The following is a 27,048-nucleotide window of genomic DNA, read 5'->3' as shown; positions in this document are numbered from 1 at the left end:
GCTGTGAAAACCTCCCCTGCAAGCTGTCACAGCAAGCACTCATGGCAGGGACTCAGGCCCTACCAAGACAGGCCTGGTTTCCATCAGTAACTTTTCTTATTTTACTGTCTGCTAAAATTGATATTTTGAACCTGTCAAACTTCTGTCTGAAATGATACCTATTCTTTCTAAAAGCATTGAAATTGTTCTAACTGGAGTGCATTAGTTCACATCACCTGCTTTCACTTTTTGTGGTTGTTTCCAACCAAAGTCAACAAGGCCAAACCTTTTTTTTAAACAGATCATTGTGAACCACAAAGCTGTAGTAGCTGAGGTGCTAGTAACCACTGCTTACACATGTATGTACTTAGCAGGATTTCAAAATGAGCATGTCTCTCAAGAGGGCATGTTGTGAGAAGAAAAGGTGCTAGGCACAGCCTTTGTTTCTGCTCTAGTACAAGATATGTCACTATACTTTTTTTTTGCACACCAGAAGATCAAAAATAAACTGTGTGCTCTCCTGAAGCATAATACAGACTGAAGTGACTCCTGTGCTCACAGGGGTTTATGCACATAGGGTGTTAGAAGGCCATATTCTGAATGTAATTTATGAAATGCTGTGGTACATTCATTCAGGGAGGCACACACAGTGTGGTAATTTTTCCTTTAAAAGAAGCTCAAAACTGAATGTTAATACTCTCTTAGCACAATACCTTGTCTGCGAGACTGAGATTTTGTTCACCATAAAATTTTCTATTGATTCAAAAAGAACTTCATATTCTAAGACTTTAGAGTATCATCAGTGCAAAAAATGAAGGTAAAAGGCACAGAACTTGTAATGGGGAACTTTTTCAGTCTGTAGTTGTCATGTTCTGTTCAGCTTGGGAGCTCACCTGCATATGACTGGGGGAAATCCTTTTTTCTCCATCACCATGCTTTTTCTTCTGTTTCTTCACCTTTTTTTTCCTCTTTATCTCATATTCTGCTATCCACTTTTATAGGTGCTCACAAATTAAGTAGGGCTAAAAAGGTATAGGATGATGTTCTTGAAACAAACTTGATGCCCTCACCTTTAATCTCAAATTACAATCACAGAGGAAACTTGTACTTTTATATAATTGCCTTTTTTTTGGAAGCCTCTCTTAATGCAGAGCAGCCTGTCTTGACTCTCTCAGGAAGCTGCTGCTCCAGTTCTTGTTTCCAATCTTACACCATTGCTGTAGCAGTTTCCAGAGTTGATTGGAGTGTGTTTATTTACAGTAAAGGGCGTAACATAAAATGATATTAAAATGGATAGTGATGGAGCATTAAAATGATACCAACATTAACCTCCTGGAACAGGGGAAAAGCAATGTGTGCTGGTCTAAAAACTCTACTATTCTAATTGCACCAAGGAGGAAGAAAGTGACTTCTCAGCAGTGTGAATGCTGCCCTTGGGCTGATGACACCATTTGTGTCCTACGCGTGTTGTGCAGCCACAGAATCTCCTGGCATCATTCTGTTGAAGTCTAAACTAAATGAAATAAACTTTATAAAAGTAATACCACAAAGCTGGCATTTCTTATTACATTTCTTGTTTATGGTATTGATGGGAAGTTGAGAGTGTATTTGGATAATTACAAAACATCAAACACAAGACATCCAGACTACTGCTTAATACATTTTTTCTAAGTCTTAACACAGAGAATGACATCTAACAAATTTCCTGTTATTCTGATTTTGACATTTTTGAATCCATGTTGTTCCAGCAAAGCTTGATATTCAGAGCCACTTCTCTCCTTTCCCTCTGTCTGCACAAGCATGTTCAAAGACTGCAGCAGAGCTGTGCTCCTGTTCTTCTTTTCATCATCCAACACCATTTCAGCCAGCAAAATTGCACAGCCTAATTTAAAAACAAATACATGCAACAATTCTAATCCATTATCAGACAAGAAAATTTCTGCTGCCATATAGAGGGGTGCAAACTACAAGACGTGGGTGATTTCCTTTATCATTTATGGATTTTCTCTCCTATTAAATGACTAATCCACTATTAAAGGAATAATCCACTCCTCTCACAAACCCCAGGAAATTCCCTTTCCCAGCATGGAGTGATCAAACACTCACAAGTCAAGTCACGTCTCTGTTTTCAGGGGAAAAGGGGACGACTTATGTAGACTTGGCATGAGGACTATAGAAAACAGTAAGACAGGAATAGAGTTGCATCTCTTTGGGATATACTGCTGCTTCACATTCAGGTTGAAATGATGCCAAGCAGAGAGAAGAGTGGATGGCAAGCATTACAGAAGTAGAGGAGAAGTCAATATTTCTGTTCAATACATTCTGTACGTTTTTTCTGTAGAACCCCAATTCTTTGTGGTGGGACTGACCTAAAGATGAAAGCAGAACTTAAATGATGTGATTTACAGAGTCTTCTTCTCCATATTCAGACCTGTGAGGGGGAAGGGAAGCCAAGAGAGGGCTACTGACAAAAGCATTGCAATACATACTTGCCTTTTGGCCTGACACCAACTCAGATCAAAATAGCAGAAGTTCAGAGTGATTTTATTATGAAGTGCAGCATAACATTCATACCTTTCTGACTTTTAAGACAATCTCCTCAGAGCTATTCCAACTTGTACAGCTCAGACATTCAATAATCATCAAAAATTTTTAAAACTTAACCCCCCTCATTCATCATGTCAGGAAAATTTTCCTCAATTATGTACATTGCTTAGAATCTTTTCAGTGTTAGACTATTAAATCCACTCCTTCTACCAGTCAGCAAAAGATATTCAGAGCAACTGAAGAACTTAATTTGTGTATTAGTAAAATGAGCTTATAATTCCTCAGGTGACCAGGCTGCATAACGTGATTGTAGAGCACCTGAGCCTGAAACAGACCACAGGAGATCTCTAGTTCAGCCTCCCACTCAGAGCAGGGCAGCTCTGCAATCAGCTCAGCTTCTTCAGGACTGGCTTCACACATGGAAGCCTCCAAGGACAGAGATTCCACAACCTCCCTGGATCATCTGCTCCAACACTTAATTATCCTGAGAGTGCAAAGCTGTGGTACATGACCAAGACAGCATGCCCAAGGGACTAATGCTTAGTGTTGTGCATTAATCACAGAGTAAATGAAGGCTGGGTGCTAGCCAAACACATTCTATTCTAATTTTACAGTCAGAGACATAGTACTTAGGGGCACAGTTTTAAAGTCTGTAACAGTTACAGGTGTGCCAGTGTTAGGATTTGATTGTTTCTGACTCAAACAGCTTAAAGCAGCTTAAGGAACAGCATTATGAACTTCATGAGTAACTATGAGATGAGACACATGTGATTGCCAGAATGAGTCTCTCTCAACATACAAACCTGTTAAGCTAAAAGCAAGCTTCATGTCAATGTGGAAAAGAAACATTTTAAATTTATTCATTTGAATATTCCGCCTTATCCATTTTAAATGTCTGTACAGATAAGATCAGTGAAAATTCCATTCATAGAAACCTTCTGCTAAGAATTAAAAACCCCAATGTGGTAAAGTCTGACATTTCCCTGATTTTGTACACCTGAAATGCTCTGTAGGAAGCCTGTTTCTCCTAATGAGTTGAGCCACTGTGGCACTTTTTCTTTACCCATTGGTCAAGGAGCAAAGTAACTCCTGATTAACTAACATCCAGGCAGATGCACTCTTAACCTTCCTCATTAACTCTCTCTAATTTGCTGAGGTTGGTAATTCACTACTGGCACAGCCTCTTGCACCCTGGTTTATTTGGACTACTGCTGTACAAGCAACAGGCAAAAACCTCACAAATGATAGAAAGAAAGCTAGTCTGAAAGTGTAATTAACTTTAATTTCCAGAAAGGCTTCCATTACACTTTGAAAAGAAAATATAATTATCAATGAAGTATCAGGAGAGAAACATTAGGAGAGGTGACATTTGTGACAAATTACTTGAAGAGATGGGATACAGTATGCAGTTCTCCAATTAAAGACTGAAGCATAAAGAAACTTTTATTTTTTGAAAGTTTCATACAAGGTTTTATACATAAATCCTAAAACTCATCTCAATTAATGAGACAGAAAGTATATATGGCCATTCAACCATATTCAGAAAACCCCAGAAGTGACAGCAAGTAATATGAACAGCTCTCAGCTGCAGCCTGTGCAGGTACACACTGTGGCTGGAGGCCAGAGGCTGCTGAGTTCCTCTGTGACACTACAGCTATTGTAGGAGCATGTTTGAGGTTTGTTCTGTTTTCACCTTTGCTTGTAAAAGTGCTTTGAAAGACTATATATGAGTTGTTTTTGAGTAAAGTCCCACACAGCAGTGAAAAAAGAGGACTATCATGCCCAAATTCAGGCAGATCGTACAATATTAATTTTTTTTTATTTCTGATAAAAATAAGTAGTAACCACTGAATACACTGCAGAGGGAGAACTCTTTAATTTTATGGCTCAAGAAAACTAAGATATTATTGTTCCTCAGTACAAGCTTCCTCAGTACAAGCAGTTTTTAACCTGACATGGTATACACAGCTATGCCAAGTCTAAGCTTAATACAGAATGCAGAATAACTGGACATTAAGGTATTTCACATGCAGGAGTTTCAGCCTGCCCCAGACACTTTTTAAAATGCACAGAATCCACTCTGGCAGAAGCTGCATTCCAACTTGTATCCAAGGCCTGTAACAGCTGTGCTTCAGACAAAGGGCCAAAATGATCCTCAACTGCCAATAGGAGCTGGTTGATGATGGGTATATTGCACAAGGGGTGAAAATTCAGCATCCCAGATTGGTTGTGGGCACTCTACAGTGACAGATTCTTCTTGAAGCACAGAACAGCATCTAATAAGTTTCCTGTGATCTTAATTTGTACATCTGTGAATCCATATTTCTCCAGTAGCTGTTTATATTCTGAGCTGCTTCTCTGCTTGCCTTCAGTCATACTGAGGGATTGTAGCACAGCTACTGAAGGGTGTGTCTTCTGTTCATCAAGCACAGTTTCTGCCACTAGCAAGGCACTTCCTGCATTTCCAAAACAACCAAAAGTGGTTCTGTGTAAGTTCAACTTTAAAGTGCTTTTTCAGAGACAATTACAGAGATCCCCTCAGACTGACCTTTTTAATGGTCTTCAGTGAAAATTTACTTTCAGCAATCTCTTCCTGGAAGCAACCATTTAATTGTTAAAAAGAAGGGAGAGTTTAGAGCACTGTCTCCAGAAGTTCAGATCACTTCCTGCCTATGCTCTTAAACTCTGCCTTGCTTTCATTTGAACCAAACAATTCCTGTGAGCATCTGTCATAACCTAAACTTTGCATAAGATTGTCACCCAAAATTTTCTTTCATAATTTATAATCAGGATTATAGTTTATGGGCTAAGTCTTATTTTGCATTGTCTCCTCTGAAACAAATGTCAGACCTACACTTGAATTAAGGAATCATGCTTTTCTGCTTTTTGTCTTCTTTGATCTTTAATACTGCCTGAGTATGAGTCAGCAGTGTGCCTAGGCAGTCTAAAGGGACAGCTGTGTTCTGGGGTGCATCCAAGCACAGGATCACTAAATTCTGTGATTTAGTCAGATGATCACTAAACAGGTGATTGTCTCACTTTACTCAGTGCTGGTACAGCCTTGCCTTGAGTACTGTGTGCAGTTTTGGGCACCACAATATACAACATATATATATATAGCTATCTATACATCTACATATATATATATATATATATATATAGATATCCATATCTCTCTATATCTATCTATCTATATATATATTAGGCTAATAGAGACCATCCAAAGGAGGGCCACAAAGACAGTAAAGGGTCTCAAGGGAATGCCTTATAAGGAGCAGCTGAGGTCACTTGCTTTGTTCAGCCTGGAGGAGATTGATGGACAACCTCTTTGTGGTCCTCAACATCCTCACAAGGGGTAATGGAGGACAAGTACTGATCTTTTCATTCTCATGATCAGTGACACAACTCAAGGAAACAGCATGAAGCTGGGTCAGGGGAGGTTTAGTTTGGGTATCAGGAAAAGGCTTTTCACCTAGAGGATGGGTGGGCACTGGAACAGGCTCCCCAGAGAAGTGATCACAGCACCAAGACTGTTGAGTTCAAGGGGTGTTTGGACAATGTTCTCAGGAACACAGTGTGACCCCTGGGGCATCCTGCATAGGGCTAGAGGTTGGACTTGAGGATTCTGATGGGTCCCTTTCAACCCAGCATATTCTTTGATTCTGTGGGTAATTTTGGGTGCCTCAGTTTATGTGACCAAGATGGTGAAGGGCCATGAGGCCAAAATTCATGAGGGGCAGCTGAGGTCCCCTGATCTGTTCAGACTGGAGAACAGAAGGCTGAGGTGTGACTTCATCACCATGTACAATTTCCTCAAAGTGAGCAGTAGAGGGGAAGGTGCTGATCTCCTCTCTCTGGTGAACCAGTGACAGGACACAAGGAAATGCAATGAAGCATCAGGGAAAGTTCAGACTGGACATTTGGAAAAGATTTTTCACCCAGAGGGTGGCAGGCACTGAAAGAGGCTCCCCAGGGAAGTGGTCACAGCACCAAACCTGCTGGAGTTCAAGGACCATCTGCATGACATTCTTAGTCATATCAACTAGTTTTAGTTAAGCCTTCAAGAAGCAAGGAGTTCAATTTGACGATCCTTAAGGGTCACTTCCAACTTGAGATACTCTGATGATTCTATGATTCAAATGTAGTAGAAAGTCAAAGGGGCTGCATATTTCTCAGGGTATGTGTGCATAAAGTAGTACTGAACTTCAGCCAGTTTACCATATTCTGGACACTACTGAGATAGCAAAACAACAGCAAAACAAACTGCTGCTTCTTGATTTACCCAAAGGAATTTAGTTAGGCTAATTTTATGTACAGAAATAGGCACATGCTTACTTAATTGATGATACAGGGCTTAGGAAGAAAGACTGGGCATTACAGAGACTGGGGATATGATAGAGTTGTACGTCAAGCCTGCAGCTATAGTGAAAGTTTATTATATATAGTTTTATTTGCAGCTTTGTTTCCTTCTTTTTCTTAGTAGGCATTATCATAATGCAAGCCTACACATTCAGGCAAAAGCTACTATGATTGAACAAAAAATATCCTAAGTTCATACTAGAAAAGCATTAGTCAGTGCTCATTAAAGGTACATTAACATGCACCTGTAAGTTCACAAGATGAATAAAACATACCTGGTCTGCAAACAGCTGATATCTTGCTTAACAGCACGTGTATCTTTTCATCAGGCCAGTCATGAAGAACACGTGAAAGGATGTAAAGATCTGCTTCTGGAAGATTATCCTTGAAGAAGTCACCTGTTGGAAAACAGAGTTAGTACATTCCTACAGAAACCACAGAGTACATACTGCAAAAACAAGGCCCTTCAGCAGAGTACAACAGTAACAAGAATGAACAGGTACAGTATGCCCTGATTTGCAGATAAGGGAAGTGTAGTTAAAGAGCAGATCATAGGCAAGAGTTGTCTAACAAAAAAATAGAGAGCAAACATAAAGCAAGGAAGGAGACAAAGTTCTTTGTAGTCACCATTTTGATCTTGTCTAGAAATGAAATACCTCAGACAAGCACATGCAGCCTCTGCTTCCAGTGGTACTCAAAAAATTACTAATTCATACCTACTTAGCCACATTCTCCAAGCATTTTTTATCCCCACAGTCTTGAAAAATACTATGTCCCCATTTAGCCTGGAGGAACCTATATTGCCTTGTACTAAGATATGTTTGGGGTTGGAGCAGCAGCAAAAGAGCCTGTTTGTGCTCAAGAACAAGAGAAACCAGAAAAATGATCATGTGCTACATTTACCTGACACAAATGTCACTGGAGCAGTGTGCTGTCCTGAAGGCTGAAAGTAAGAGGTGTTTGCAATGACTTCTGGAAGGTCAAATACTGTGACCTTGAGATTAGGGTATACTTGTACTAATTCATAAGCCAGAGCTCCAGTGCAACCTGTTAGGAGTTTAAAGAAGTCAATTCAATTATTTTCTCCCAGAATTTACAGACATTTTTAAAGACAAGGCTGTATATAACATTGTGAAATAGAGACATCCAATCAGAACCAGAGGTAGACAGCTCAACAATGAACAAGACTTCCTGGTTGATAGAGCAAGGTTTTAAAGCCTGTGGAATGCAGGCATGACTCCTTACTGACATAGAATTGCAAATGTGACCTTTGATATCAGTACCTCAGGGTTTTTCTGGTGAGTATCAAAATGTAAATGAAAAGGCAAATACTTCTATTTGCTGAAGAAGAACACCTCTAACTGTTTAGCATTTACAAAGCACTGATAAAGGAAATTTGACACTCTCCAGCATAGTAAAGATTGTGAGGTTCTGAAGCCTCTGCACAAGTGGCAACAGTTGTACCAGTATTGGGTTAATTCCTCTAAGACACTGTCCACCTCCTCAGGCACTAAATAAATTATTCTTCCTTCAGTGGATCTTTCCCTATATAATAACACTTCCTCTGTGCAGGTCCAAGCACAGGGTTTCCTATAAAAAAAAAGGAGTGCTAAAAAGCAGAGTTTCTTCAGATATATCACTGGTCTTCAACATTTTGATGGATATATTAGATATTAATAACTACAACAATACACAAAATAAACCCACTAGAAAAGAATCAAAACTTTTGTTTTAGCAGTGCAGTGTTTCAAGTTTGACACCCCAATAGTGGTGGTTCACTACTTGCATTACTTTTAAAGATCTTGGATGTGCCTAAGGAGAGCAACAACACTGCTGAAAATTACACTCCCACCTCAATGCTGTATCATCTGAGCCACTATCTTATTTTCTGCCTTGAACTGTGTAACTGATTGAGACAAACATTCACTAATCTTAAGCTATTCTAATACCATTTAGGTAACTCTGCTTTCAATTAGCTGCACTGCTCTTTTATCCTGACATTGCAGTATCAGAAAAACAACAGATAATATTACTGCAGTTCTAGTAAAAATATACATGTCTTTTAAGTAATAAAATGCAGAACTGAAATCAAGCATTTCCCTTTAATCTGTATACAAGTTCAATTACAAGCAATACCTCCTAAATCACAAGCAGATTTAAACTGTGAAAGATCAAACGCTGTAGCCACATCTCTTGCTGTCAGGTGAGCAATGCTGTGCATGGCAGCCATAAAACGTTGCTTTACCTCCTGGCTGTGATAATAATCCTAAAAAGGGGGAAAAGCAGCATAATGAAAGTTTATTTTCAGAGTTAATTAAAACTATGTACAAGCAAGGCAGTAGGTGAACATCAGAATTCCATTAAAGGTCCATTAAAAGTGCCACCGACTATTTGCTCATCCAAATCCTTTGCTGTACTAATAAACAGATTTTTGCATCCTCTCAAGAATTCTGATCACACAGACACCTTGAAAGGACAGATTTAGGAGAATGAAAGAAAAATTCTAGTGCTCCTTCTTGATAGCCTCAAAAATTGCTTTCATTTCACTCAAACATGTACTCTCCCATGATGGAAAAATAACTAGATAATTGGACTATACCATAAAACAGAAATGTTAAAGATCATTCTGTTTTTTTTTTTATTAGGGAACAAGCAAGCATTCAGGAGCAGAAACTCATACCTTTACCTTTTCAAGGACACAAACACACAAATCCCTTTACCCTTCACCTTTGTACAGATTTCACCAGTTATGGCTGGCTTTGCAACTACCATGAAGTGGCAGTATCTCCATGTTGTGGTGTACATAGTGCCACAGGCAGCCCAAAGATTCTGCTCAGGCACACCATCCTGTACACATATGGAGGTCAGGTCCAAACTGGACACAAGCATCACCCAAGCAAAGTTGATAACCCAGATGTTTAACAAAGGATGTGTTCCAGTGGTTAATTAAACCACTTAATTTGTATATAAATCTAGACATCTACTCCAACAGCTGTCCTAAAGAAAGTATCTTAATTCCCTTTTAAAGACCCTTTGAATGATTTCTAATGTAGTTTTTGTCCTCCAGTTATTTAAGTACTAACATGAAGCTAGCAGAGCTTTTAAGCCTCCAGAAGTCCTTATTTTTTTCCATCGACAATACATGAGGGATGTAGACATGTCCTTCAGGAGACCGCCTTCATCACCATCTTGACGTTTAATACAAATTAAGGACCTCAGAATGTAGTCTGAAGTACAATTTAAGCCAGCAGTGCTGGCAATGACATTCTCCTGCTCACACTAGCAGCTCTCTGCTTACACAGGCACAAATATTTATGCCTCTCAACCTGCTTCACCACACAGGTAACTGACAAGTTAGGCTAGTTACACCCCTAAGTGATTCTCCAGTCTGATCACATCCACTTGGGCTAGCATTGGGAAAGGAATACCACAGATTGAAACAGAAGGCAGAAGGATTACAATTTTATCAGTAATAGATATCAGCTTGAAGCTTATACAAAACTATACAACATCATAAAGGAGATTAGATCCCTTGTCCACTGCATCAACACAAACAAGCTTTGACTAAGCAGCACAACCTAAATTGGATGCACATCACTATCAACTGACTGGCATGCAATATGAAGGAGTACATGTGTGGTAAGGTACTATCTGGTGTTATAAAAGGGACACAAACTTAAATGAATCAGGCCCAGAGGTTGTTCTGAGAGTGTGTCCGTGGGATGGGCAACACTTCATCTGGAGAATTTTTGTCAGCACTCAAATTTCCCAATATACTCTGTGATTGCTCCACTACTTCACAGCCTAAAGTTGAAGGGAACAGAAGCCTGGGACTGGTGAATTGCATTGTGTTTCTACCATTCCTGAGACTAACAAACTTTCTTCAGATAGAGCTATCTCCATTTGTCCCTAGATCAGTTCTGGGCTCCAGACAGCTGATTTTGATACTAGTAAGAGTTTATATTACCTTAAACAGGTCATCTGCTTTCTTTCCAAAGGCTCGATGATGCTGCCTGCTCCCTTCTTTGACAGCAGACTCCAAGTTTGTGAAGAGAGGCCAAAGGTGGTCATTAGAATGGATAATGTAGCCATGAAGTGAGTATTTACCATCTGAGGTCAGGTAGGTATTTGCTGAGTCTGTATTACTGTAACCTTATGGGAAGAACACAGTTGTAACCAGTTTTGTTTCAGTACTTTGCAACTGTTGTTTAAAATCTGAAGGCATGTTTTCCTTCATAAATAACTAGTAATCCTGATCTTAAGATCTATTACTAAAATTTTTGCACAAAAAGTAATTCTCAAAGTCTTGTCAATCTTAAAGGAGCAAGTACTTAGTTTCAAAAAAGAATTCAGATGCTGGAAAATATAGATACACACTGATTTATTTTTTTTATTTTAAACCCAAGCACCTCAGTTAGATACCTAATATTCAAGGGACAGTATTAGAAGTTCCTCATTCTTGACTATTTTTGTTTAGATTATGACTGCTTCTTTCCTGAATTTAAGCTTTCTCCATTTTGTCTTTGGGTCTTTTCATTTGTCTTGTCCTCTAACAGAGTTAGAAAGACTCCTTTATTTTCTTTTCTTTACACCTAATTATTTTAAGTCCTGCTATATAAATGATACACATGGAAACTTAGAACCACATAGTGTTGATTGGAAAAGTTAATCCTAATACTGACTCCCTCCTTTACATACACATTCATGGACTGTTCCAATGAGGAGCACTAAAATTTAAGTTGTTGTCCACAAAGAGGGACAGATTGCAGAACTCTCCCCATTAAAAGCCTGATCCCTCTGCTGAAGACTGAGGGCACTGATGCAGCAGGAAATGGAATTTGACAATCATTTTAGATAGAAACACAGAATCACTTCAATGGAAAAGCCTTTTAAGGTTATCAAGTACAACCTTTAACCCAGCACTGTTAACTCCACCACTTAACCAGGTTCCCAAGTACCACATCTACACACCTTTTAAATACCTCCAGGGATGGTGAGGCAGCCACTTCCCTGGGCAGCCTGTTCCAATGCTTGGAAATTTTTCCTAATATTCAATGTAAATCTCCCCTGGCATAACTTGAGGCTATTTCCTCTTATCCTGCTGTTAGTTACTTTTAAAAAGAGACCATCTCCCACCTGACTACAGCCTCACACGCAGTTGTGGAGAACAATAAGGTCTCTTCTGACTCTCCTTTGCTTTATGTTTAACAGCCCCAGCTTCCTCAGCCACTCCTCACCAGACTTACAGTTCAGACCCTTCATCAGCTCCATTACCCTTCTCTGGACACGCTGCAGCACCACAGTGTCTCTAGTCACGAGGGGCTCAAAACTGAACACAGGATTGAACTGAACTGCTCACCAGTGCTGAGCACAGGGGCACAGTCACTGCCCTGCTCCTGCTGGCCACATTACTGCTGACATAGGCCAGGATGCTCACTGGGTACCTGGGCACACACTGGCTCATGTTCAGCTGCTCTTGAACACCTCCAGGTCCTTTTCCTGGGGCAGCTTTCCAGCCACCTTCCCCCCAGCCTGTAGTGCTGCATGGGGTTGGTGTGACTCAAGTACAGATGACAGATCTGAGGTATTACACTGTTCCCTGGGACTGTCCATGCAATCTTTTCTTAGAAATTTGGTCAGTATTATGTCCAGAGAGCAAAAACAATCTAAGGTTTCCATAAAGGAGACTTGAATGTGTTCATTACATAAAGCCTTCCACCACATGAAACAATTCCAGCTACTAATAATGAAAGCAAAGGAATCCATTTCCCTCTGCCCCAAATCCAAGTTACCCACAAAATCAAGTCAGAACCTGTGACCTTAAAAGCATCTCTTCCAGTCCTGCCTGTCTTTTAGTATATACAGTTGCAGAGGGTAAATTAATCACCTTGTGGTGTTTTCTCCAGTAATCCAAGAGAAGCACATGCATCAAGGAGTCTTTCAGTTCCACATACAGAGGTTCCAACATCATTTGCAATATCCACAGCCTTCGTTGGACCTTTATCTTTCAGATGATCAAATATCTTCAGCTTAGAGGCTACAAACAGAGCCTATGTGTAGGTAAGAAATTGTTATCATGCTGTGTTTAAAAGACTGCAATCAGAAAACAGAAGAATTATATTGTTTGCCTACAATTATTCTACACAACTACCGTTAAACTACTGCAACACAATTTCACAAACCTCCTAAAAATTGCTCCCTGCCTTCTCAGAGGGTTTCAGTATCTTGGCTAAGTAACAGAACTTTTAACAATGGTGTTTGGGAGAGAAGGGAACTCACAGCATTCTGGAATACAGCCTAAAAATTGTGTATGAAGACCCACTTTATTTATATATTTAGCACTTGCCCATCTATATGGCTGTTTGACGTAATGGAACATTCTTAAGCATATGAACCAATACCAAAATTTGATAATAAAAATTATTATTAAATAATGAAAAATTAAATTTGATAGACCCAAAGCATAAGGAACTCAAAAGTCTCCACTAAGATAGTGCAACAGCTTCAGTTACTAAAATACAGGTCTTTATTTTATCAAAATTAAGGAAAAAACCCAAAAAGACTTAAGAACAAAAAGAATAAGACTTCATAGGACAACTGTACTACAAGCACACTTTAACAGGATGTGTACAGATGGGGACAAAAGAACAGCTAGTGCTTCATGGTGAAGAAAAGGTCATGGGCAATGGCTGCCTTAAATTGAAATCCTTAGCTGAACTTTTTTCAAGATATGCTAACCAAACCAGAGAGTAAAGTTAATTAAATATAGTAATATATACCTCTCCATTCAAAATTAACTTGCAATTCTACAGTTTCTGTATTCTGAAGTATTCTGAAGCAGGTAAAATACCTAAAATCAAGGAACTTGTGGAGAGCACAACAGTGGAGGCAAATGCAGCAATCACAGAATCCATTTCTTTACAATTGCAAGCAACTATAATGCAATTTAAATCTAAAGGTAATTAAGGAAAGAAGCGCCTTGACATTCTGTTTAATAAAAATCAAAGAGAGAAAAAGATTAACTTTGAGAGGTAGGTCTGCTACTGCATGTATTTATATTCTATAATCTTCACATCTTTTTATTCTATTTTATAACAACTTTAATAAGAACATATTGCTGGGATTTATTATAATTCAGGCTTTCACAATACTGAGCCAATCACACCTAGTTTACAACCAGATGGCTTCTGAGATTTGCCCAGTCTTTGGACTCATACCAACTGGAAACCATTAGAACAGGAAAAAGAAGGTGAGAAGATAAGGCAGAAAACTTGGCTGACCAGCCCATCCAGTAATTCTCAGTTAAAAAAAAAAATAATTAAAGAAGAAAAAATGTAAAAGATATGAGTACAGATCAGACCATGTAAATTTTGAACATAGTAAACTTCAAAGATTTTTAACTTGCAAGTATTTAACCCCAATCTCCTCCTTTCTGCAACAGAGCAGTTCACAGGAAAATAGGCAGCAATGCCTTTACCTGTGGGAGATTTTACTCTGCTTTATAAAAAGTTCTTGAAGCAACACCCAAGAATCAAGATGAAAAAAACTTGAGTTTTTGTGGAAATAAATGCTTTTGTGTACTTATACCTATTCTGCAAATGGAAACATGATGAGTTTTGTCAGATTGCAATTCATTGCTACTGGTAATTAATTTTACAACGATCCATTTAGTGGGAAAAAAAATCCCACTAGTTCAACATGTGATTCAGTACCTCATACTATGACTTTACACAGGAGTAGTGAGAAAGTAGAGTTGTTTCTTTTATTTCCAGCTTCCACTGTCTTTCACTGCACAAAACTATTCAGCGTCACATCACTGTAAACAGTAAAAGTAATGTACAGCCACATGCTGATGATTATCCATATTTGTTTTTACTTAAATGGAAGAAATGCTAAGCATCATCTCACCCATTCAAATATGTCACTCCCCATAGGTACACAAGAAGTTCACAAATGCAGCACCCTCAAAGCCACTTTATTCCAAAGCTCTCAGGACAGCTTTGTATGCCTACAAGCAGCACACCCACAGAACCACATGATCGCACTACAGTCTTCCTTCAGAGCTGAGCACAACTCTCCACTGTTTCAGCAAAACTATTGTTCACTGTCTGGTGTGCCCACCTCCATTCACCTCCGCGTTGCTGGATCTTTAGCTCCAAGTTTGCATTTCACTGCCACTTTAGCAATTTTTTCCCACATCTTCCTAATAACTTGGAGACCAATAATCTATTAGAATGATCACTGTTCATTTCTTCTTCCTCTTCTTTACTATTATCTTTGCCACACTGGAACTATGTAGAAAATCTGGCAATACTTAAAATGTCCAGTTATGCATTTCTCATCACACCTGGCTGAAACACAGAGCATGTGACCTTGTTTGTGAGCTGTTATGAGTATGCCTCCATCAGATACAGCATGGATATTATCAGTTAAACACATCCAGAACATGAAACAGGTTATTAAAAACAATATTCTGAAGAGGCAATAAAAAATTAACATCTTCCACAGAATTCTAATGCAAAGCCTTAAAAGTTACAAAGGAAATATAATATATACAATTCTTGTCACAGTTTTAAGTCAGGTGAGTTAATCACATTAAATTTTTTTTTTTTTTTTTTTTTTTTTAAGAGTATATAATTCCAGCTTGGTTGTGCTCTTCTGATCAGTAAAAAAAGAAAAATCTGCAACTTCTTTTCCCTCTCAACTCAAAGGATAAAATTATCCAATAGGCAACTGAAATTTGATAGAACGCATAAAAACAAATACAAAAAGACAAACCCAACAACGTTTGCACAGCACCAGAAATTTCAGCTATCTTAAGATTCTCCAGAAGTCAGTGGTCCTTTTTTACTAATTATTAATGCATTCCTTCCCCAGCTGAAATATTTCACAATACCTGTTACATACTGAAGTCCAGTGAAACAAATGTATCAGACAACCATGTAATGAGTAGTTTTATTTTTTCCCTTACCTTTGAAGCTCTAAAACCATCCATCAGCTCTAGAATTTTGGATGGAAGTTTTGATGCACTCTGTGACACTCCATTCTGATTTTCCAAAGGTACTGTAAAACCAGTTCTGACAGCAGAAGTATTTTCAGAAGTGTAAGCAGCTCCTGAGGAACGCATCCCACTGTGGTCCAACTTACTAGCAATTTTGTGCTCTGTGAAATTTGAAGATTCTCCATCACTTAGGTTCTCAAAAGTGTCCACAGAAGGGATAGAGTCATACTTTTTATGTTGTACGTCATGTTTAGAGGGCGGATAGTACAATTCTGCTAGCTTTTTGCAGAAGTGATTCAGAGGAAATCCCACCACATTCAAGAAGTCTCCATGGACATACTCAACTAACATCCCACCAAGGGCCTGGATACCGTATCCACCAGCCTTGTCCCTGAGGAAGAGAAAGGAAAACCAACAAAGATCTAATTAAGGTTAAGAGCAGAGATATCACAGAACACTAATAATACACCAGAACTGCAGAGGCTGGAATAAAAACTAGTGTACCTAAGTTACAGGCAGATTAGATCTACTAGGTAGGCTCAACACTTCAATTTGTAAATCACAAGATAAATATAAGGATCAATATTCCTACTAAGGGTGAGGAGCCAAAGGTCTTGATGTTGCACTTGCACTGTCGGAAGCAGTCACCTAAGCAGCAGGTGACTGCAGTCAGTGTGTTGTCATAGGTTACCAAGTCGTGGATACCAAAAAGGTAACAGTGTTACCAAGAGCAACACTGCCACCGGGTCACCAGATGCATAATGACCCTCACCCAATTCCACAAGAGGCTGGAAACCCTTTAGGCTCAATGAAGATGACCTTTTAGAACTCAAATTATTACAGAAAGCATCTTGCAGATCTCAGTCATAGGAATACCTAAAATGGGGATCGGGAAGACAGGACTTCCTTGGAAAAGAGCAACCCATTCAAATAAGATCCACTACTCTATTTAGCCCTATCCATCCATCTCTTGTGCAACCATCTGAGACCGAACAGAGTTGTGGTTCACAACACTCTGCTCTTGGATGTCATGGTAATACTGACAATTTGGCACAGGAATGTACAGGCACAGAAACTAACCCTGGAAATCTAATTTGTCTTTAGGTGTAATTATGCAAATTCCACAGATTGGAATGGAAATATGTACAAGTCAGATAAGCTGCAGGAGACCCAACAATTTTACTGTTCTCATACAAGGAAGAAGGCAGTTAAAAGTACGTTTCCTACATAACAGCAGAATCTGAAAGCCTACGTCAGCAAGCTTAGAAACCAAAGGTCAGTCAGTCTCAGATCTATTAACTTAAGGTAGTATGGAATTACACAAACTGCTTGAGAAAGAAGATTACTACACAAAAAAATTATTGCTAATTTTTTCATCTTAGATTTGATCAGAAACAGCTCTTTATTTTTAGTACTTGCCTCCAGATTCCCTTTCTAATAGCATGCTAAAACAATCAGAAGAATCAGTATACCAGCAAGTAGGATTTTCTGAATTGCTAAATTGTGAATAGGGATTTTCCTTTAATCTTGCATTGTCAGCACTACCTTATAATTTGTCATTGTTTAAATTATTTTTTCTTTTATAGCATTCTTATGATTTACATCAACTTCATTAGGAATATTATAATGACTAAAACGTCCTCTCATTTTTCAATGAAGCTATAATATTGGTACATGCTTACAGGTAGGCAAAAAACATTACAACCATCAAAAGCAGCAGTATCATACTCCCAGCAAGAAGATTAACAGAAATGGCTACACATTTATTTTTCTACAACACTTTATGCTCTGGGATTGGATCCTGAAAAGAATATTTATATTCTGTATTTTATTCCTTCACAGTAAAATGTAAAACTGTAGAGTTGAAGGCTCTTTCATCACCTCCTTCCCAGACTGCAGTCCTTTGGTTTCAGTGCCATCAGAGGAGAGCTACTAAAATCTCAGCAGTTTTCAGGCTAGCAGTTGTAAGCAGAGACAGATAAAGTTGTTCATAAGGGAAAGATTACAAAATAAAAAGCTGGGTCAAAGTCTACTCATTATACAAGCCCAAAACAGTGAGGATTACTGTGGTACAGCCTTCTTTCTACAGATACACAGAAAAAGAAGGAAAGAGACAGTGCCTGCAAGGAGAAAATCCTTGGTTAGAAAGAGGAACAGGAATAAAACCAAAAGGAAAACAACTTTCTGAAGCCAAAAGTTGAGGTTTTTATAGCCTCATCACAGACTACCTTGAGACAGCAATTTCACCTCCTTCCTTACCCATACTTTACATCAGCTATGTATTTCTAGTATTACTCTCTGACACCAGAGATTGACTTAAATACTATAGGCCAATTTTCTTCCTCAGTCCCATCAAGAACCATCGCTGTCATCTTCCTGTCACCTCTCAAGAGATGACAAGATTATTTCAGACTCCTGCAGCTGGAAGTGGATGAAGGAAGGTGCAATAAAGTATTGCATATCTAGGTATGGACTCAACTGCATTTGGTACACTTTTTCTTGCTAGAAAAAGAACTCCATTTATCCCACAAGAGAACTAGTCATTTTTCTTTTATTTTTTCATGTGATTATTAAGTCTTGCATTATTTCAGAAAATTATTTTGCCATGTAAATTTAAAAAAAAGGAATGATCACTTTTTGTTTAGAAAAACCTATATGCATGGAATCGTGTAACTGTATGGGTGGACATGGAGGAGGGAACAAAAATAACCAAAAGAAATGTTGTGAGATACTTCTTACTGAATTTTGCAAAATTTATAGGACACTGTGTTTAGTAGTTCCTTTGCAAAGTCGGAACAAGTGCTTCCTATTATATAAACATATCAGGAACATATATAAACAGGATTATAGAAACAAAGATCAATTTTGCTTCAGCCTCAGAGAACAATAAAACACATTCTCTGAACCTTTGGTCCTTGAGAAACCCTTGATGTCACACTCCTTTTTTAGGAGAATGAACAGAACAACCCAGCACTGCTCGTGACCCATTTTGGTGCAGCAAAGTACTGCTAAAGCTATTTGCTTCCAGAGGAAATATTCAGAATGTTCCAATATAATTTTCAGCCTCACATTCTTCCTAAAAATCCATGGTCACTTCTCCTTCAAACTGCAACTTTATGGCCCACTAAATCTAAAGATCATACTAACTAGCATAGTAAACATCACCTTCCAAAAACCTATGTTGGAATTTATTACAAGCTGCAGTCTTGCCAAAACATTCTCTCCATATAATCCAATTTAAAAATCAGTCTGTTCAATAAGCTGTGAACCTTACATGATCACAAAGTACACCTCATTTGCACATAAGCATTGAAGTATATCCAAAGTCCACAGTGCTTTCTTTTCCCCAGTAAAACTTGGCTTTATTGTTTTATAGCACAAATGAGTTTAAAAACCACCACAATTTCTTACATGGTCAGAATTGAAGCTACAGGGACAAAAGTTCACATCAGATCACCTGATATGCAGTCCATAGTGCTAACTATGCCTTCAGGCAGGCCCAGCCAACACAAAAAGAAGACAAATTCCTTTCCCTTGTTGTCTCCAAATAAGTACTTTTTTTTTTTTTTTTTAAGCAATCTAGTGAACTTCATCTTAGGACTAGTAAATAGGCATTCTGTTCTCATCCTATTTCTTCCATTGAATAACTGCTGTCTGGTATATTGTCTTTGCAAATGTTGCCTGTATAGATCAGTAACTATATTACCAGTGTAGCAGAAACGATAAACTGAGGGACAATTTTGACACAGCAACACACAAACTGCATTTTCACTTTTCACAAGGATAAGTAAAAACTAAGCTGGTGCTCCTTGCATTAGAGCAGTGATTTTGATAAACTAAATACACCAAGTTCTAGCTTTCTCCCAACACAGTTCAATGATGCCCTGATTATCCAACACTTTTTTCACCTGTTTGTAATGAACTATGCATTGTCTTGGGCATTGATGATCCCTGAATGCCTCTGCTAACAGAAAGATAATTGTATATTGCACAAGTGCTTGCTTAATCCAGAGTATTTCAAGTCTTCACTTTTCAAATTCATTAGGGTTCTAAAGAGGTAGCTCACTTTCACTGGACAAATGACAGCTTTACACAAGAACAGAAGAGTAAGTGCCCTTGCATTACCAATACTATAATTTCTCATACACATAGAACAAAATTTCACAGAACATGAGACAATGTTTTACACTGGCTTAGTAATGTACCCTAAGGCCTATTCTCAAGTGTTGTGTGGTGGCATCAAGGTCTTACTTACATTGGCTCCCCACTGTGAATGTACTCCCATAAGAGCTCTTCAGACAGCTCAGAAAATTTTACTTTAGTCTCTTCATAGAAATCAGTGATTTCCATCTCTAGCTGATTGTCTACAGAAAGAAAAGGGTCTTATTAGAAACAGGAATTGTAGTTTAGAGAGCATAACATCTAGGTTGCATTTCTTAATCATTTGACAATTTTGCTTGAGAAAAATTAAATATATTGCACAGATGTATGAAATGACTAATAATGTTCTTCAGGGTAAGTGGACTCAACTTTCCCAAAACAGTAAGAGTTTGCATTTTCAACCTCTGCAGTCCTGTCTCAGCGTTAACAGACTGCTCTTCCTGTGTGGAATATACTCTTAAATTACCAATGCTTACACAAAGCTATTTATGGATGCTGGCACATATATCCAGCACTGAGTACAAAGAAGGTTACAGCCACCCTTCCAACTTTATGAGTGTTGTCAAAGAACTCTTAACAACATATCAGGGTTCAACATGTAGCAGTCATAAAAGTGGGTACATGCAACTGCACCTGCACTTCAGACTTGGTATCCAGCAGTCCCATCAAGAACCACCACCATCATCTTCCTACCATCTCTGAAGAGATGACAATATTATATCAGACTTCTGTAGCTGGAAGTGGATGAGGGAAGGTGCAATACATACTGCAAACCTGGTATGGACCCTGCTGCATGTGGTACACTGTGACTCCACTGTCACTGCAGACAGAGGCTTTTCCAAAACATGTTCAAAAGGTAACAGCCTTGCACAGATGAGTGTGCACATTGCAGATTATTAGCTCTCTCTACTCTTTTCTATAAACACCAAGCATCTCCTGCTACCACAGTTCTGGTAGCAGTGGCAATGCTGGAGGAGGAGTAAGAAATATCTACAGTACAGGCCAAAGAAAGGATGCTAACCAATTTCTAACAGTGACAGTGTGAAGCCCAAAAAAAATAAGAAAATTGGTGCACATGAAGACAGACTACCATGTCTTCCAATATTGATAACAAATTCTAGCAAAAAAATTCATCTTTAGCAAGTTTAAAACCACAATATAAATATAAACTGTAAATACAGTTTATAGTAATTCTACAGAATTGTTGTATTGGTTGCATCTCTTGGGGAATCTGCAGACTAAAGGTATATTGCTATTCATCTGACTGTGACGCATTTCAAATTTGTACACTTCAAATGAGATGAGTAGTATCACTTCTACAGCTGGGTGCACTTAACATTCTTCCTAGAGTAAACAGTTAAAGGCGTTAATTACATTGCTGGGTTGCTCACAGGAACACGCCCTTGGTATCATGTTTTACTTCTTTTGCAGCAGCTCTCCCTCTAGCATATTAGCAGTACTGCATCACTAACTTTAATTCCATCTTGCAGGAGTTAAGAGCAACCATTCCAGAAAAGATTAAAAACTGTTAATTTGTGTACAGAAAGACTATGTCCAGTGAAATGTCTGCAAAAGCTCTACTAAAAGACTATTGGCACAATTATCAGACAATGCCCTTCAAACACTATTAATGGTACAGTTTCCATAAAAATTACTCACTTTCTCTATAAATTATGTGATAAGGAACATTGGCGTATCGCTCCCTACAGCTTCTTAGCAGCCTGAGGCATTAAGCCTCAACTGGTCTAAGCACAACACAGAATGAAGCTGATATGGATCACACTGAGCTCAATCTCACAGTCTGTAGTACCTTACTTGAATTTAATTTAGAATATTCCACCACTTCCACTGGCCTTTCAATTAGTCTCACAGCTTTCAGACACAGTATTTCTGAACTCCATTGTCTTGTCACTTTTCCTTCTGTGTGAAAACTGAATACAGGAAGAAGGTTGGCTTTTGTGGGGAAGACTTTAATTTATATTTTGATAAGGTAGTTCTTGAGCAGAAAACCAATTCCGACTGTATATGAAACATTTTCATCCTGTTTCTTTACTTGTACAAGCTATCATGAGAGTAATTTTTAATACTAATATTGGGTTGTAATAAAATGACACATACCTTTACTGTGGCAGTGTATAATAGCCACACCTGTGAAAACACTGTGCTCTTTCCCATTTAACCTGTCAGGCAAAAAATGTCCATTAAGCAACAGCCTTATGAAATATTCTACATGATCATATTGCTACAGCCTGAGATGCAGACCATTACATTAATGTATCACTCAATGGATCTGACATGCCTCCTAAAGAAATAAATTTTATTTCAGTATTGCTGAAAATATAATGGCAGAACACACAAAGAAATAACCACATAAAAAACCCCTACCAAAAGCTGCAGTCATTTCAAGTCTCCAAAATACCACTTGTATAAGAGTAGTCCATGGTATCAGCTCATTCAGTGTACATCAGAAAAGTGACTATTTCAAATGCATTAGAAAAGCCCAGTTGGCATAAATCCTACTGTTAGGGCCATCTTCACTGAAAGCTGGCAATAAATAGCTAGGTGATGTAACTCAGACTAAACATGTAATAGGGAACTAATGCATATGTTCTCATTTCATCCAGACTGGTCCCCAGAGATCCCATGGCAAGCAGAGTGCAGAGCAAGAGCCCAGATTCCCTTACTCCTGGCTCTCTCCTCCAGTGGCTCCAGAGTGCCACGCTGTGGCCAATTAGTTCTGAGGACTTTATTATCTGCTGTGTAAGCAACAGATGATAGCAAGGGATTGAGAACCTTTGAAGAGACTATTTAAGGAATAATCTTGTAAAGACTAGCCAGGATACTTTTGGATGAGATCAGAAGCATCTCACATGCTCTGTCCCCCACGAGATTCCACATCAAACTTTAAGGTGAAACTGTGAAAATTTTCACTTGACACCTTGGATATGTGCAAAGATGCATCATCTTGCCTGCCTTTTTTTCTGGAGTTATAAAAAGCTAAATATTAAGTGCTTTTCATATCCCTAATTAAGAGATTGACCTACTAAACTTACAACAAACAAAACAAAACCAAAAAAAATTTGCTTGTATCCCTTCTGTGGAACCCTTTTAAGAATCTAAGTGATGGAGAAAAACTGCATCTTCAAATTTCATATCTTACTTAAAACTACAGACCTTGATAGCATCTTGTAGGCATCTTGCTTATCAACTGGTTTCTCCAGGATCTGCTCATCCACAGACTAAAACAGAAAAACAGAATGAGTGTGCTGCTTTTTCTCACTTTTCAGAAACTGAGGTCAGAAATGATATTCATATAACAATTTCAGCCAGGGCTTCAAACTTGAGTCTATTGAGTAGAGCAAGAAGCACAAATACTTTGGTAGAACAGGTAATTTAGTGTCAAGCATATGAGTGCCATACTCTACCCTCCAATGGCTGCACCTCTCAAATAAAAGGATAATTCAACTTTTTCTGCCCTTAACAGTTCACTGTCTCTGTGAAGAGGTCAGATACAAAGTGACCTCCTCCTACAAGGCACAGCACAGAACTGTTCACATGATCTGGACTTCCTAACAGACAAGTCACCTGAGAACAAAATTTCCATTACATATTACAAGATCCAAGGCAATATTTATGGCAGTATTACTGTCCCCAAAACCAGCAGCAAGGCTTCTAGCTCTCCAGAGTTCAAAAATTACCTTGTTGGGGAAAAAAAGCCCTAAAAGCCACATCAACACATCCCAAAAACATGTATCATAATGCAAGTATAACTTCACAGTGAGGGCAGTTTTCAAACTTAAACCTAAAGATACAAGTATTTTCTACACTAGTCATAAATTAAAATAATGCTAAATCACTAAAGAATTCTTACCACAATAGTGTCTGCTCCTATGACAATATCAGGTGTTCTCATATGCTTCTGCAAAAGCATAAGAAGGTATTTGTCAGAAGATGCAAAGAGAACAAAATCTTTTAAGACATAAGGTGAGACAATAGCAGTTGACTGGTTTAGAAGTAGGGCTCTACACTGCCCTGAAAACAAGATGTTATTTCTCCTTTTGCACTGTTTGCAAAATAGTAAATGTTTATATCACCATAAAAATGAGGCTTGAGCACACCATTCTCAAGCCACAGATTTGCCCAAATATGTTATTGATGAATAAATGCATTAATATATGTTACTGATGATTAAATGCATCTAGGAAATAAAGTGCATTCTCAAAAGTCAATCTGGTCTTCAAGGTGGCAACCAATTCCTTTAAAGTGCCTAGTACGTGGAAGCCAGAGAATACAGCCCTCGAGGATCATTTCTCCAAGCAAAATTTTACTGAAAAGTAAATCCCTTTTTTTTAGCTACACTTAGTGTTTTTCTCTTATAAGGGAACACAATCTACTTTTTAAAATATGAGAGGTAGCGATATATAAAAATTCCTTGTAAACTTTTCTTTGCTTTAAACAGTACTTGTCCTTATAGCAATGTTTTGATTTACCTGCATATTATAAGGCATACTGCTGTTACTTATCATAGCATGACATGAAACCCATCTGTGTGACCATTATAATAAAACATTTATAGAGAAGCAATTCTTCTAGACAAAGACTTGATGTGCTCTAAATTGTTTAATGATATCTAGAATTAGTTCTACTAATTCCTGTATGAAGAAGCATTTTGAAATCCACTGAACCAGCATTATCACCAGTACAGTGTTTTGCAATGAAAGCCCAAAGTAAGTAATTTACTGAGGTTGGGTTTAAAATCCATTCTCCTATGCTGTACCATTGTCTGGAAGGTAGTTAACAGAAAACTGGGTAACGATTTACACTGGAGATCATGCAATATTTGCTTTGAAGAATGGTGACATCTGGCAACACTGTTAAAGTGGTCAACATTCCTTTTCTGCTGCTAGAATAGGAGCAGCAAACACCTCTCTCTTTCAGAGCTATATTATTAAGAAAATATTATGGTCCATTTTGTGAGATTTAATCTGCTCATCTGCTCAATAGGTTCTGGTAGCAAGCCTTATGTAGCAAGCCTCTGGTGAGCCTTATGTGTTCAAACAGTGATCACAGCCAAGGGCATAAGTCAAACACCACCAAAAGTGTAAGTTGCATCACTGGTTTCGATAAAATTTAGGATACAAAATGGATGCCTTGTCTAACAGAATCTAAAATTATATCAACCTCTCCCTTCTTAAAATTAGATGGGCCAATTCTGTTTTAAAACACTCCGGGCAAAGAAAGAGTAATTTTTTTCTGCTTTCCTTCAGTACCTCTATACTCACAACTCCTGAGCTATTCTTGTCACTCCTTCAGTGAAAGCACTGGAAGCACATCAGTGTTTTTCTGTGGAGTCTGTCTCCACAATCAACAAATACATCAAATACGTGGAATAAGGTCAGCCACACACCCGACTGTTCAAAAAAAAAAAATGGAATATGCATCACACACAAGAGTAGGTATGATGCTGACAAAAGATGCAGGCCACTTCAGTTTGTGGAAAGCCTGAACTGCAGGCATTAGACTTCTGATTAGGCAATTTCAAGACACCATCTTTCACAAATGACAGGAAAACATCCATTAGCCTTCAGTGGAGAAAAAAACAAACCTCAGGGATCACTTAAGCAGTGCAAGCAAATTAAGTCACAGTAACAAGTAACATGCACCACCTAAAGACAAAAAGCTCATTGCAGCAATAGTTAACTTACTACATGCATTCTGTTTGCTACTTCAAGAGCTTTCTGTTTTGCTGTTTCCACAGCATACTGGTAAGGGGCTGTAAAAGATGACTTTTCTAGTGTCTCCTTAAACCAGGATGGAACCACCTCAAACCGCAGGCCCTGTAACACAGGAAACTGATGCAGTCAATCTGACCTCATTATTAAACATTGCCCCCAAGGCATATTAAGCGAATACCAAATTTGACATCTGCTTTTTACATGTTAACACGCCTCCCTCCCCCAAACATACACGGAAAAAACCCCCCAGTGCTTCTATCAGAGTTTAGTGCATACATATCTCTTAGAAGGAATTTAAAACAAAACAATCAGAACTTTGAAATTGGTGTGTATATTTGATTTTGCCCTTATTTATTAGAATCTAATCACATTTGTAATTTCATTATTCTTTTCATATAAAACCTAACAGTATAAGCTTACACACTTCATAAACAGAATAAAAAACATACTACTGGATTTTTATAATTGAATTGCATAGTACTTTACCCATGCAACAGCAGTGCACATTCTTACAGGAGCTTTACTGCAGTTCATGTGCCCTTACACACATGATAAAAAGAAAACAAAATCAGACAATTTTTGTTTGGTGTCATCAAACAATGCCCAATATTCTTCCAACTTTTTGCCTCTAGGCTACACTTGTACATTTACTGCACTCAGCAGGCAGGCTATGTTTCTAATTAACTTAATGCACAACTGAACCTCGGTGCTTTTCCACACATCCGAATTTTGAAGTTTTTTCTTCCGCTGAAGTTCAATGTATCGGGAGAATTATTAAGAACAGTAATACTAAGCAAACTAAGTTCGACAGGTAATACCCAAGGGCTATTCAAAAGTCCACTGCAGCCCGCCCAGCGAGGCTCACACGTTCCTCCGCAGGGGCTGAACAGTCTCAATGACAGGTTACGGCCTCCTTTGCTCTGCACCAGTGCATTTCAGAAAGGACGCATCTCCTTTATTGCCCGCTCCCCTCCCACTGCTCTCACGGAGCGGGCGGGCCGGGAGGCGTCGGGCCCCGCAGGCCCGGCCGGCGCTGGCGGCCGCCGCCGCCCGCAGCCCCCGGCCCGTGCGAGGCCAGCGGCCGCCGGCCGCACTCACCACGTTGGTGAGGATCTCCCGCCGGCGCGGCGAGGCGCTAGCCAGCACCACCCGCTTGCTGACCAGCTTCCCCAGCACCGGGTTCAACACCATGGCGGCGGACGGCAGCTCCCAGCCCTTGCTCCGCGCTGCGCGGGGGCGGGGAGGCGGCGGCGGCTGCTTTATGTG

General features: G+C 38.8%; 1 protein-coding gene across 2 annotated transcripts; it reads right to left on the bottom strand.

Annotated features, from left to right (window-relative positions):
- Positions 1 to 1,536: 1,536 nt before the first annotated feature.
- On the bottom strand, positions 1,537 to 27,048 carry ASMTL (acetylserotonin O-methyltransferase like). Of its 2 annotated transcripts, none has more exons than XM_071455190.1 (13): positions 26,881 to 27,048; positions 25,753 to 25,884; positions 23,919 to 23,966; positions 23,222 to 23,286; positions 22,166 to 22,227; positions 20,142 to 20,250; positions 15,857 to 16,277; positions 12,773 to 12,935; positions 10,853 to 11,037; positions 9,022 to 9,151; positions 7,789 to 7,932; positions 7,161 to 7,283; positions 1,537 to 1,861 (listed from the first exon to the last, which is right to left on the bottom strand). In XM_071455190.1, exons 1-13 carry the CDS (start codon positions 26,971 to 26,973, stop codon positions 1,647 to 1,649), a joined length of 1,890 nt encoding a protein of 629 aa, XP_071311291.1. In that variant the 5' UTR covers positions 26,974 to 27,048; the 3' UTR covers positions 1,537 to 1,646. The 2 variants fall into 2 exon arrangements, with proteins under 2 accessions (XP_071311291.1, XP_071311290.1); XM_071455189.1 differs by lacking the exon at positions 1,537 to 1,861 and adding an exon at positions 3,944 to 4,982 and having other exon boundaries at positions 26,881 to 27,045.

The sequence above is a fragment of the Agelaius tricolor genome, unplaced genomic scaffold (genome assembly GCF_023055355.1).
Source record: "Agelaius tricolor isolate 1412-34295 unplaced genomic scaffold, bAgeTri1.0.p SCAF_45, whole genome shotgun sequence".
NCBI classification, from domain to species: Eukaryota; Metazoa; Chordata; class Aves; order Passeriformes; family Icteridae; genus Agelaius; species Agelaius tricolor.
This window is presented reverse-complemented; position numbering and strand designations above follow the sequence as displayed.

Bases quoted from the DNA above. Each gene is read 5' to 3' on its own strand.
- ASMTL (XM_071455189.1), bottom strand. From the start codon at position 26,973: ATGGTGTTGAACCCGGTGCTGGGGAAGCTGGTCAGCAAGCGGGTGGTG. The intron at 16,278-20,141 runs GTAAGTAAGACC...TCTCTTCCTCAG, and splicing joins ATTCACAGTGGGGAGCCAAT to GGACAAGGCTGGTGGATACG. The intron at 11,038-12,772 runs GTGATTAATTTA...TCTTCCCATAAG, and splicing joins ACTGGAGAAAACACCACAAG to GTTACAGTAATACAGACTCA.